This window comes from Danio rerio, chromosome 2 (assembly GCF_052040795.2).
Source record: "Danio rerio strain M-AB ecotype USA chromosome 2, GRCz13ab, whole genome shotgun sequence".
Taxonomy (NCBI): Eukaryota; Metazoa; Chordata; class Actinopteri; order Cypriniformes; family Danionidae; genus Danio; species Danio rerio.
In genome coordinates, this window is record NC_141022.1 from 19,157,576 (window position 1) to 19,170,562 (window position 12,987).

At 35.2% G+C, this 12,987-nt stretch overlaps 2 protein-coding genes across 2 annotated transcripts; both read left to right on the forward strand.

The window, feature by feature from the left end:
• The first annotated feature begins 1,463 nt into the window (after positions 1 to 1,463).
• fbxo36b (F-box protein 36b) lies at positions 1,464 to 4,512 on the forward strand. Its single transcript, NM_001045398.1, is given in 4 exon segments — positions 1,464 to 1,551; positions 2,380 to 2,488; positions 3,332 to 3,504; positions 3,937 to 4,512. Coding segments are annotated over 4 exon segments (540 nt in total). The 5' UTR covers positions 1,464 to 1,512; the 3' UTR covers positions 4,156 to 4,512.
• Positions 4,513 to 5,979: 1,467 nt separating this feature from the next.
• On the forward strand, positions 5,980 to 11,567 carry LOC103910036 (putative G protein-coupled receptor 148). The gene is made up of 2 exons (XM_087240636.1): positions 5,980 to 6,595; positions 6,725 to 11,567. Exons 1-2 carry the CDS (start codon positions 6,547 to 6,549, stop codon positions 7,762 to 7,764), a joined length of 1,089 nt encoding a protein of 362 aa, XP_087096762.1. The 5' UTR covers positions 5,980 to 6,546; the 3' UTR covers positions 7,765 to 11,567.
• Positions 11,568 to 12,987: the final 1,420 nt, after the last annotated feature.

A 12,987-nucleotide genomic window follows, 5' to 3' on the forward strand; every position in this document is an offset into this window, starting at 1 on the left:
AAAACAGATGGACGGAACAAATTGAATTAACATGCACATGCTGAAAGACAGATGTTTTTTCTTTTTTTGATTCACCAACTGTTCTTGCATGATTGGTCCTTAAAATGTTCTTTATAATGTTTTTTTTTTCCTAAATAAAGAATTTAGCAAGTGTATAAATAGAATATTAATGATCAAATTAATTTATTCATTTATTTATGTAACTTTGCTATGTCAGTAAAATACTCCTCCAAGTTATGTCATATTTTAATATATGACAATTTGGAATAAACTTCCATTGCCATACAACACTATCTTCTGTTCCACACATTGCCAGTGTGCCTGCAGTTTCATGAAGTCATCGATACTCCTCTAAAAAAAAAACAAGTGTCCATTTCATCCTGTTGTGGCAGAACTTCAAGTAAACAGGCTATGAAAACAACAGTATTATTTATTTTATTACATGTTGCATTTTGTAATACCCTAAATGTTTTCTAAAATGTTGTTTAGACTATGTATGAAAGACATACAGTGGAAGTCAAAATTATTAGGCCCCCCTCCCCCATTTCTGTTTAATGGGGATAAGATTTTTCAACACAGTTTTAATAACTCATTTTTAATAACTGATTTATTTTTTCTTTGCCATGATGACAGTAAATAATATTTTACTAGACAATTTTCAAGACACTTCTATACAGCTTAAAGTGAGATTAAACTGCTTAACTAGGTTAATTAGGTGAGCTGGGCAGGTTAGGGTAATTAGGCAAGTTGTAAAATGGTGGTTTGTTCTGTAGACTATCAAAGGGGCTTAAAGAGGCTAATAATTTTTACCCTAAAATGTTTTTTAAAAAATTAAAAGCTGCTTTTATTCTAGCTGAAATAAAACAAATAAGACTTTCTCCAGAATAAATAAAATATTATCATTAATAATAATAATAATAATTTCCTTGCTCTGTTAAACATAATTTTGGAAATAGTAAATAAAGAAAAAATCAAAGGGGGGTCTAATAATTCTGTCTTCAACTTTGTGTTAAGTTGCTTTATATTTGTAGTACAGCATTCTGATACAAATGGATGGTCAGGGTTGTTTGCTTTTTCATGAATGTTTTTTTTCCCTTTACTCCATAGTTCAAAAATCACAGAACAATTATATAATAATATAACATGGGACATTAAATTAATGTAAATGAATATACTACTCAGTAAAAAACTTAAGAATGTACAGTAGAACAAAACTGTGAAGTTTGATGCATAAATGCTGCTATCCTGCAATAGTCAGACAAATTGATAACGTACTATAAAAGAACCACTTTCAAGTGTGTTTTGGATGTGTTCCTTCCTTTTAAGGGCTCATTAAATGGCCCATAATAGCAACACAGGCTCAGCGTGAGATGAAGATGATCTTTCCCTCTGAAAAATAAGATGACGTAGTGGAGTCTGTTGTCCTGGTAACGCGTCAACTGTGTCCAAGCGGGAATGGCGAGTTTGCTTGGAGAAACTCTGTTTGAGATCAGTGGACAAGGTCCTGCACCCATGAAGGACTATTTTCACTTTGCAATAACAAAGTCTGAGGTTTGTCTAGTGATTTTTTTATATATTGTTAACTGCAGTGCGTCACTTTTGTGGCAGCTTTATGACCAAAGATTGCTGTTTGTATCGTTAAGACGTTAACGTGTTCTCCCGGTTCCAGTTTTAGACACAGATGTTAAGTTACCGATGTAACGTTAGTTAAACTATATAACAGTGTTACAACATTGTGTTTTTATCAAGAATTGTAGACTTTAGCTGTAAACTTTAATTACGTTTAGTTAGCTAGTTTTAAAAGGGATAAATTAGTTCACTCAAAACAATCAGAACTGGGAATTATGTCATAACGTTAGTTTACTCACCCATGACTTGTGACAAATGTTTGAGTTTCTCTTGTGTTTAACGTAAAAGAAGCTTTTGAAAAATGTACAAAAACCGATAACCATTGACTAAAACAGGTGTGTCAAACTCAGTTTCGGGCCGCAACCCACATTTCAGTTCCAACCCTGCTTCGACACGCTTACCTGTAGGTTTCAAACAAGCTTGAAGAACTGAATTAGTTTGATCAGGTGATTATTTAGTTAAAGCTAAACTGCAGAGCTGCGACCCCTTGACACCTGTGGACTAAATTGTTACAGTGTGTTTGTTTTCATGGGACTCAATGGTTACATGTTTCCAACATTTTTCAAAATTTCTACTTTTATGTTTAATTTTTTTTAAACCCTATTAAGTGTATAAGGAAATATTCCACTAAGTGACATTACAACAATTATTATAAGTTATAACAACAGACAAACTGCAGCCATTACAAAAACCTGATTTTCTTTTCATTTGTCTCATCTTAATTACTATGATGGAAACGCTTCACTTCAGGTTATCTGGAGCTGGTGGAAGATATCTTTGAGATTAGGCTGCAAGAATGCACCACCTGGACAACTGAGAGAAACACATGAAGACTTTCTAGAAGACAACCGACTGCAAAGTAAGTTTTTCAGACATTTTTAGGCTAGGCCAGGGATTTTAAAACAGTGATCCACAACAAAGAGTTATAGAGAGTCCTTGGAATTGCCTGAAAAAAAAAGTGTGAAAGTAAAGACAAATGTTTACCAAAAATGACTTTGCAATTAAAAAGTTTAGTGAATTGTCTGAAATTGTATTTAAATAAGTCAATATTATTAGCCCCTTTAAGCTATTTTTCCCAGAGTCTACAGAAAAAACCATCATTATACAATAACTTGCCTAATTACCTTAACCTGCCTACAGTGCCTAGTTCACCTAATTAACCCATTTAAGCCTTTAAATGTCACTTTAAGCTGTATAGAAGTGTCTTGAAAATTTTCTAGTAAAATACTATTTACTGTCATCATGGCAAAGATAAAATAAATCAGTTATTAGAAATTAGTTATTAAAACTAATATGTTTAGTAATGTGCTGAAAAAAATACCTCTGTTAAACAGAAATTGGGGACAAAATAAACAGGGGGGCTAATAATTCTGAATTCAACTGTGTGTGTGTGTGTGTATGTGTGTGTGTGTGTGTAAGAAAACTTTAAATGTATAGATACTTTACGGTACATAATCTAAATATTTTCTTATGATTTAGACAGATTTAAAGTCTTTCACCATATAATATAAATCTTTATTTGAGAAAATACTGTATAGAAAGTTTTGAGATGGGGCTGCATGCAAAGGGATCATCATATCTCTGGCATGTGAATAATTGAATGTCCCTGTGCTTGGCTTGTGCTAACATTACTGTGCTTTTTTTTTTGGTATACACTTAAAACTCAATGATAAACTGAATAATCTGCTCTTTTTTCATTCAGATCAAGTGGCCATGGTATTTGGTTCTCACATCTTGCAGTACTCCAAAAATTTATGTCAGGGATACTATGATTTCATTGCCCGTCTCCCCAATGCTTTACTTTTTAAAATCATGGGATACCTTGACCTTGAAAACATTTCAGTTCTTTCACGCACCTGCCGTAAATTTAGAGAGGTAAGACCAAATGCCATTCTGGTTTCAAATGTGATCTTTAAAGCTGGAGTTTGTATCTTTTTTTTCATAAATATTTTTTTTTATTTATTATTTATGCAAATTATTTACATCACAAACATAACCAGCTTGCTTGTGTTTAATACTGTCTTCTTACCTTTGCCCCATTTGTTTTTAAAAGAAGTCACCAAAGAAGCTGGATGTATATTTGCAGTAATAAACTGCTAATAAACATCCCAAAATACATTATTCCACTCTGTTTACACATAGGAAATAAAATAAATGAATACATTAAGGTGCCATGAAGATCCTTTAAATAAAGCGTCAGAAGCAGAAAAATCTTTAAATCAATTTTACTTTAGGATTGACTTTTTCGTATGCATGTTGAATGGTCAGTGAAGTGTATGTGCTCTTAACTGATTATTTTCCCTCCAGCTTTGTAACTCTGAGGAGTTCTGGGAGCAGACAGTGAGGAAGCATTGTGACACAGTGACTCCAACAGTGGAGGCTTTAGCTAAGGAGGTTGGCTGGAAGACAATTTTCTTCACCAACAAGCTGCAGCTGCAGCTGCAGATTAGCCGCCGGAAGCAGAAGGACAATCAGCCCTGTGAGGATAAAGATGAGCCCAGTTCCTCTTCAGTAGCCCTGGAGTAGTTGGTTAAAGGCCCTATTCAAAGCTTATTTTTTTGTCTAAAAAGATTTTCTTGGTAGAAGTAGAACACAGTTTTTGCTTAATGAATGACGATTTCACTGTGTACTTTTTATGTATACATCTGCAAATATTACACATTTTCTCATATCTCAAATATTTTTTGATCATATCAGAGCCAAAACATCTAATTGTCTGGCATATTTATAGCAATTAAGAGACTTTTATAATACACACATGACAATTTTTCTACTTGACAATATACCTCACACACTACAACAGTATTGTCCTGTGCAAATGCCAATATTTGTGTACAACAGTTTCCATAAAATAGTTTAAATATATTAAAATTTTAATCATTATTCAGCTGTTTCCTAAAATCACTGGGTGGGGGGGGGTGGGGGCAGGCCCCCAATCATAGCTTCAAATGATAGAATACATAGCAAACAATAGAAAATATTGACAATGAAATAAAAGGTTTAACCTATTAAAAATCAAAGGCCAATACAGAAATTAAATAAAGCTATAAAATGTATTTAACTTTTAATTGTATTCGCATATTGATTAAAGTTACTATAGTTATTTAGTGAAGAGCAGCAAATGAATCTCTCATTGTGTTTTGTTTGATGACATAGGTGTCACTGTAAGAATGCACAGATCTATATGAATGAATGAATGAAGCATTCGACTACTTTAGTAACTGTTTGTGCTCATTTAAGAGAAAACTAGTTGTGTTTAAAATAATTTAAACACAACTAATTAGTCTAGTTTCCTAAAGAAACAGTTCACAAATTAATAAAATGGGCTATTTACACACCCACTGGTGAACTCACAACAAATTTTATGGAAGATTATTTTCCCTGAAACTGTGGTCCTGGTGATTTATAAAATGAAGTCTATGGCACCTTGAGAGTCAAAAACATATACAGGCAAAACAAAAGTAATATCTGTGACTTCAGATGATATATTAAGGTCTTATAAAGTGAAAGGTTCGGTCTATGCAAGAAACTGAACATTGTTTCCCAAAAAGAATAGATAATAGATGTCTGATAGATGTCTAAATATGGTCGTCTTGGCTAAAACAAGGATAAAATTTGGGCTGTCAGTGACAATCTAATAGACGTCTAAGAATAGGGCAAAACTATATAGAGTCTGTCTGATCTGTCTATTTGATGACTAGTCTAGTTTTGGGCTATTCTTAGATGTCTATTAGATTTCACTGACAGCCCAAGTTTAACCTTGTTTTAGCCAAGACAACTATGTTTAGACATCTATTAGACATCTTTAAAAATCTTTCTACGTTTAGATGTCTATTAGATGTCTATTGAACATAACATTGTTTGCTGAGGTACTACATTATTTCCTTTAGCCCACAACCTTGGCAAGTCGTTCTTGGTATGTGTGTTTACAACTGTCTGACTCTGTCATATAGATAAGAGATTTCTCACCCATATTAAATTGTCTTTTTTTTTAGGTTGAAAAATCCAGTATTAACTCAGGTACCATTTTGATCTACTCATCCTTCCTCTTTATTATATAACAGCACATCAGCGCATTGCATTATTATACAATAAGAAGACAGCACTCCACTGTGAGTGCTCAATTTGATGCTTCAAAGATAATTTGCTAAGACTGAGAATTAAAGGTGATTATATTGAAAATAATGTTCAGTTTCTTGTACCAGACATCATTACACTTAATATGAACCCAATTTTGACTCTCAAAGGGATGGTAAGAAAATGCATTAGAGACTCTTCTCTAGGACTCACCCATGTAAAAAACAATTTCACCAAAAAATCAATAAAAATACATTGAGTTATTAATATATTATATTTAAGAATTATAATTAAGAAAGTATATACATCTTAGATATATGCCTTTATTGGAAAAAAAAATCGAATTATTTTGCAGCTCATAGCTTCTCCACAGCCAACTGAGTGATAACAATAATTAGTGCTCAAACTAAATAAACCCTCCAACGCCAATCATATCTCAAATATTGACAGCCCCCTGGAGAAAAGCTGCAGCTATGATTGATCATTATAAATAACTGTATGCTTGAGATAACAAGCATTTTGTTTATTATGAGCAGGTGCTTAAAACACAACCCTCATATGTTCAGTTGATTACTATTGCATGGCATTGTGTCACAACACAGAAATAGACTGTGCGTTGAGGGGGGTGGGGGTGTTGGAAACCTGAGATTCTGTGACAGATGCAGGTGAGAATCACTCAAGCCATCTGTGAATAAGAATGACAAGGACCACAAGCAAGGCTGCTGTTAGACAAAACTGTTCATTTCAGATCCAAACAAGTCGAGAAAGAGAGTGCAGAGGGGACCTCGAAATGAAATATGATTTATTAATTAAGCTTTAGCAACAAGTGATTGATCAAAAATGACTAATACCAGCGATCAGATGGATTTGGCTTTTCTGCTTAAAGCAGGTGAGTGGAATCCTACTTAAATTATTCATGTTTTCTTGAACCTCACATCATCTCTTTTGTAGATTTCAGTTTTGAATCAGATTTTACTAATATTATGTTAATGAAATATTGTCTTTTTCATTTCCTTAGGGTATAGTAGCTCCAATCTTGCTGAAAGCAAGACGCTTTTGGAGACTGTAAAAGCATTTGTCCATTTTGGAGCTTTCATAGTCACCGGTCTCTTCACTTGCCTCATCACTGCAACAGTGCAGCACAGCCAAGATCTGAGGCAGAACCCGCGGTACGTCCTGTTGTGCCAACACTGCATCTGCGTGGCTGGCTTTAACATCATGGGTGCAGTTGTGCATGGTCTCCGCAGCCTACGTTGGCCAGTCTCTCGAATAATCTGCTGGATTCTTTTCGACCTGCAGGTGGTGATGGCACGAGGTTTGATGATCACCCTCACATTAATGTCCATCAGCACCTGTCTGTCTATTTGCATGCCACTCCGTTACCCCATTCTGGTCCAGCGTTTCCACCGTTGGGTCATGCTGGTGGCCTGTGTTCTCGCCTTGCTTAACCCCGTATTGTTCACCATTCTAGCCTGTTTGCGCTTTCCATGGGACTACGTGGTTGGTTTAGACACAAAGTGCTCTACAGCTTTGGAAGGCACTGCTTGCATTGCCAGTGCTGTTGCAATGCTGTTGCTGATGGTGCTTCTCATAATCATAAGCTATGTTGCTATTTACCTGGAAGGCAGACGTGCTGGTCATTTCACACGGTCCAACAGTAAGGGTCGCTGCACCATTCTCATCCACAGCCTGCAGATGAGCCTGCACATCTTGCCCTCCCTCATCATCATTTCCCGGCGCGTGGAGTCGCTCCCTGTGGCGATTTCGATTTTCATCCTCTTCAGTTTTGTGCAGTCTCTGAGCCCTGTGGTGTTCGGCTTGCGCTGCAAAGAGCTCTACAAGGAGATGCCACGTTTCTTTCCATGCCAGTGGGAAGCCTTTAATTGCCGTGGTCACAATGGAAGCATAGACACTACCAGCACTGGGACTATAACCAGTGCAGAAACTGGAGCCAGTACAGAGACTTGCATCTCCTCCTGTATGGTCAGCAACACCACGTGTAGCATTATCACAGAGCGAGAGGATGACAATGAGCTACAGACAAGTGGAACATGGTGAAACCTTTACCTAAAAACACAATAGGGAGATCAAAGAACAGACAAAAGGAGAAAAAGAGATCAGAGAATAAACAGCTTCAACAGATTTTTATTTGTTGGGACTTAAACTCAATGTTAGGCACCCCTGCATTAGATGCTATACTCAACAGCACCCTTTATAAGGTATGCTTCTTAAACCGATTGTTAATGCGTTTTTTTTTATTAGAACATCACATGCACAAGCAGCAACTCAATGTATTTAGGCATGCAGATGTGGTCAATGTGACCTTCTTAAGTTCTAAGCGAGCATCAAAGGAAAGGTAATTTCAGGGCTTGTTTTCGCCTGGTCAGTTCAAGCCTTTTATCTGATTGAAAAGCTGAGAAATTCGATCTATCCAATTTGTGAAAACCAATTTTGGGAAAATCTTTCCATTTTGTGATAACGGTTCACATTTGGCCATATAAATGCATCTCAGGCTGAGGTGTTGTAAATCGGTTCTTATAACGGATAACATCAACAGAAGCATCACATACATTGGAACATATTTAATTGTATTTAATTTAACAGAAACGTAAGCTATGTTTGGCTGCAGTACGCTCACACCAAGGTGCAGTGAAGGACTGGCCATCCAGAGCTAGAGATATATACACATATATACAGTACATATATCTAAGATCTGTAATTTTGCCGGTGGTCAGTATGCAAATATGTTATTAAATTACCAATTGGAACATGTTAATATATTAGTGACCACATGGCCATTGCCGATAAAGTGCATGTTTTTGTGTGCATGGAAACGTATTATCCTCCCTCCCTGTTTAATTTGATCTAATCCATGTCCTGGACACACACCTCCTGTCCTGCTTTCACTTCTCATTCTGGGAGCAATTCATTTGTGAATGAATATTCATTATTAACGACTTGTGTGAACCATCGATAGCTCTATGTCTCAATGTGCTTAAATGGTATGTATCATTTGTAATATTCAATAATTTAGGATGAAAAGTATGCACATTGACTTGCAGGCACTGGTATGTTATTAGGCAACCTTATACGTTACTTCAACATTTGTGAACTTATCCGACATTTATGCAAGTTGCTGGCACCAGTGTCTTGTCATATTTCATTTACATTGTTTGCTAATTTTATTCAACAATCTATAGCATAAGCATTTAGAATTTAGTGCAAGTTGGTGCTAATTTGCCTTATGGTGAATGCAGTAAGTAACTTTATTATCATCACTGACGTTAGTTGTTGAGCAGAGAAGTCTGTAACATACAAAAACCTAAAAAATGAAATCTTACCTATAAATTTATGCCTTTATGCAGTGTTTTCCTCGTTTACATGTTACAACACCCATACACAGCGCTTAAGTCCAGCATCTTCACATTGGCTTTAGTCTTGACTAGTGTGGTTGAATGACGTTTGTCCTGGGAGCACTGTACAAATATGGCGGCGCTATTGACGGATGCTCAGGGTCAGTATGCAATATTTAGTGTATATATCTGAGCTCACAAAAAGAGGGCTAGCTCCACGATTACTGTCTTTACAGGCTACATTAAATTTATGTCATAAACATACCTGTCATCTGGGCATTGTGTGTTACATGTTGACACCATATATCTGACTATGTGTAATACAATACATGCTTTAACAGCCACATGCATTTAGACCTGTCCAGTTGTATCTGGAATGCATCCCAGACCACCTTCTGATATGATCTGACCCCAAGCCCTTTAAAGACAGGCCTAAAATGATTAGCCTAGAAAGCATAACAGCTAACGCTAACTATGCCTTTATGGCAGTATACCCACAAAAGAGACCATGTGATTAATTGAGCTGCTGATTGATTGGTGCGTTTCACATTACCAAATTATACTAGAGTTACAGGTTTTCCAATGGTAATAAAAACATTTTCACCTCCACCATAGTAAGAAAATCTCTAGTTTGACCAAAGAGATATCTTCCTCAAATGCGTTCCGGCGGGCATACACACATGCCATTTTCACAACCGAATAGTGATCCGATAAAAAAAGAAGAAATGACCAGGTGTAAACAAATTTTAGATCCAGCATGCCTGAATTCACCCATCCGCTCATTAGTCAACCTCATAACAGAAATAAAGAAAATGTTCAGTGCAGGGGGCCTTCAGGACAGCATTGAAGACCACTGATTTAAAGGATTTTGAATGTGGCATGGTTGTGGATGCCAAACAGGCTGGTCTATAATTTTCTGTAACTGCTGATATGTGTAAGTGGCAGTGCTGTTGTTTTAGGATAGAGGCGAATACTCATATAACTATATGAGCTTAGGTCTTCAGAAGAATCTCCAAATACTTATCAAAACATCATGGAACCCATTTGTACTTGTAATCAGATTGACAAATACACATCTTAGATGTTTGTGAACCAGAAGTTGCTGAGACTGTTATTCAAGTATGTTGTTGCACTTCAAACTGAAATGGAGTATCAAGTAGGGGGCGGAGCTTTGTTTGCGCATCATATCATCACTTCAAACTAACGGCAAAGAGCTTACAATCACCAGAAGGTGACGCTCAATAGAGCGTTCCATTACAACAGCAGCGCCCAGCAACAGCCCTGCGATTCCTCCATTTTGGAGTAAAAGCAATTGGCAGTCCATTGGATCTTATTGCTGTCGTGATGGCAAGCAGCTTGTTTGTTTTTTATTTATTTATTTTAAAAGTACATTAAAGCTAAGATACAGTCAGAAAGACGACAATACAACACTTACTATCACAATCATCAGCACTTTTAATAGTTTACTAAACAAAGTCACTAAACAAACCCTCAGGTTGACATCAACAGAAGTACAGCCACTCTGAAGGTGAAAGCAGATGGTCAGATATTCACTGAAGATTTATCCTAGAGGTAAATCTAGAACGTTGTATAACTTATAGCTCACACTGTATGGAAAGAGGTGCAAAATAGTTTTTTTTTTTTTTTCCTGTAGCCTAACCTGAGTTTCTGTAGCATTTCTGTACTTCTGTAGAAATATTAAATGATCACATTTGCATGCAGTTGTGTTTGATTTTGATGCTGTTGTACTGTACAAAATGTAAATGTAAAATAGTATTTTTCCGTATTGTGAGATTCGTTTATATTTTCCCCGATTTATTTGTGCTTTTGAATTACATTTTGGGACCTTGTTTTTTCCTCCAACAACTTTTAACATGGAAAAGTTTGAAAGAGTGACTTAATAATTATTAATAGTATTTAAATATTGTCTTGTGGTGGCACGGAGGCTCAGTGGTTAGCATTGTTGCCTCACAGCAAGAAGGTCGTGGGTTTGAGTAACAGCTGGGCCAGTTGGCATTTATGTGTGGAGTCTGCATGTTCGCTCTGTTTTTATGTGGGTAAGGGTGCTCCAGTTTTCCCCACTGTCCAAAGACATGCATTATAGGTGAATTAGGTAAGGTAAATTGTACAATTGTAGTGTATGAGTGTGTGTGAATGAGTGTGTATGGGTGTTTTCCTAATACTGGGTTACGGCTAAACATACTCTGGGATAGTTGTTGGTTCATTCCGCTGTGGTGACCACAGAAATAGAAACTAAGCCGAAGAAAAATGAATGAATGAATGAATGAACGAACTAACATTGTCTTGGTTGGTGTTGTAAATTGCCGTACAAAAACTTTGTAATAGTTCATTTACTATTATTTACAGAATTAATTTTCTTATACATTATATTATTTCAAACAACTAAAATGTCAATTAAACTGTGTAAAAATGTCAATTAAAAGTCAGTTAAACTGCAGAGTTGAATGTTCAACTACATAAATAAACTGAAAAGACTTGTGGATCACTAAATAAGGAAAATGTCACAGATTGTTTCAGGTTTTTTGTGTTCACATTTACAGTGATTTTCATTCATGTTACGTTATTTATTTGAAAGGTTGTTCTCTGTGGTGTAATAGTGTGCATCAAGTTTGAGCAGCAATTCAGAATCAGTTTGATTGTGAAGGAACTACATGAACAATTACAGCATTTTATACCATTTTATTGCACACGTCAAGGTTTAATGTATACAATTGAAGTCAAAATTATTAGCCCTCGTGAATTCGTTTTTTCCTTTTTCAATTTTTTCTCGAATGAGGTTTCACTTGTGAATGATTTTTCACAGCATCTCCAATAATATTGTTTTCTTTGTTGTTTTATTTTGGCTAGAATAAAAGCAGTTTTAAAAATTTTAAAAACAATTTAAGGTCAATATTATTAACCCGCTTAAGCTTTATATATTTATAGTTTTTTCCCTAACTTGCCTAGTTAACCTAATTAACCCATTAAATGTCACTTTAATAATACTATCTTACTAAAAACATCTGGTAAATATTATTTACTGTCATCATGGCAAAAATAAAAGTAATTATTTATTAGAAATGAGTTATTAAAACTTATGTTTTAAAATGTGTGCTTTCTGTTAAACAGACATTTGGGAAAAAATACAGGGGCTAATAATTCAGGAGGGCTAATAATTCAGACTTTAACTGTATATAAACTTAATGTAAATGTACCATGTAAGATACTGTCTATTTTTTTAAATATAATGTTTTCTGAAATATAACTAAGGGTTAATTTGTTTGATGTAAGTTATAAAATTAATTAAAATACTTTGTAATTTTTAATTAGCTAAAATTGTTTCTCCTGTTATTTAGTGCTTAAAAAACAATGTTTTGATATTATCATTTTTGTCAGTATCAGCGTTTTCTAAATATAGTTAAAGAGAGATGACACAAATTAAGATTATTTTCTGATGCTGCCACTTAAATCTTGAGTATCACATTCTATTTCACACTCAGCATGGCAAGATATCACTTTAATAAAGTCATTCTGTCAAACCCATATCCAATAAAGCCTGATTTTTATAACTTGTTAACAGAGTTTGTAATTTGTCTGAGAATGACAGGCCTTAGCTGTCTTTAAAAATGTACAACATCAATCAGGCTGGAATTGTATACGTCTGCTTCTGTAACACGCCCGGTGTCAGTGTCATGTATATTAACGTGTTCCATTGTCTCTTTTGTACTATTTGCCTGGTCATTGCATATACAACACAATCATGGTCCAGTCACTCTAAATAACACTCTTTCCAACAGAATTTGCCACAGCTAAATCTAGACTTTTTAAAGTTCAAAACAGAATAATGCTGAAATAGTATATGACAGTGTTTTCTAATTAAGTGGTGCTGAATTGTATGTATTGTATGATACTTATTCAAATTAATATT

Excerpts from the sequence above, each read along its gene's own strand:
- LOC103910036 (XM_087240636.1), top strand. The coding sequence starts at position 6,547 with ATGACTAATACCAGCGATCAGATGGATTTGGCTTTTCTGCTTAAAGCA. Across the intron at positions 6,596-6,724 it reads GGCTTTTCTGCTTAAAGCAG|GGTATAGTAGCTCCAATCTT; the intron begins GTGAGTGGAATC and ends TCATTTCCTTAG.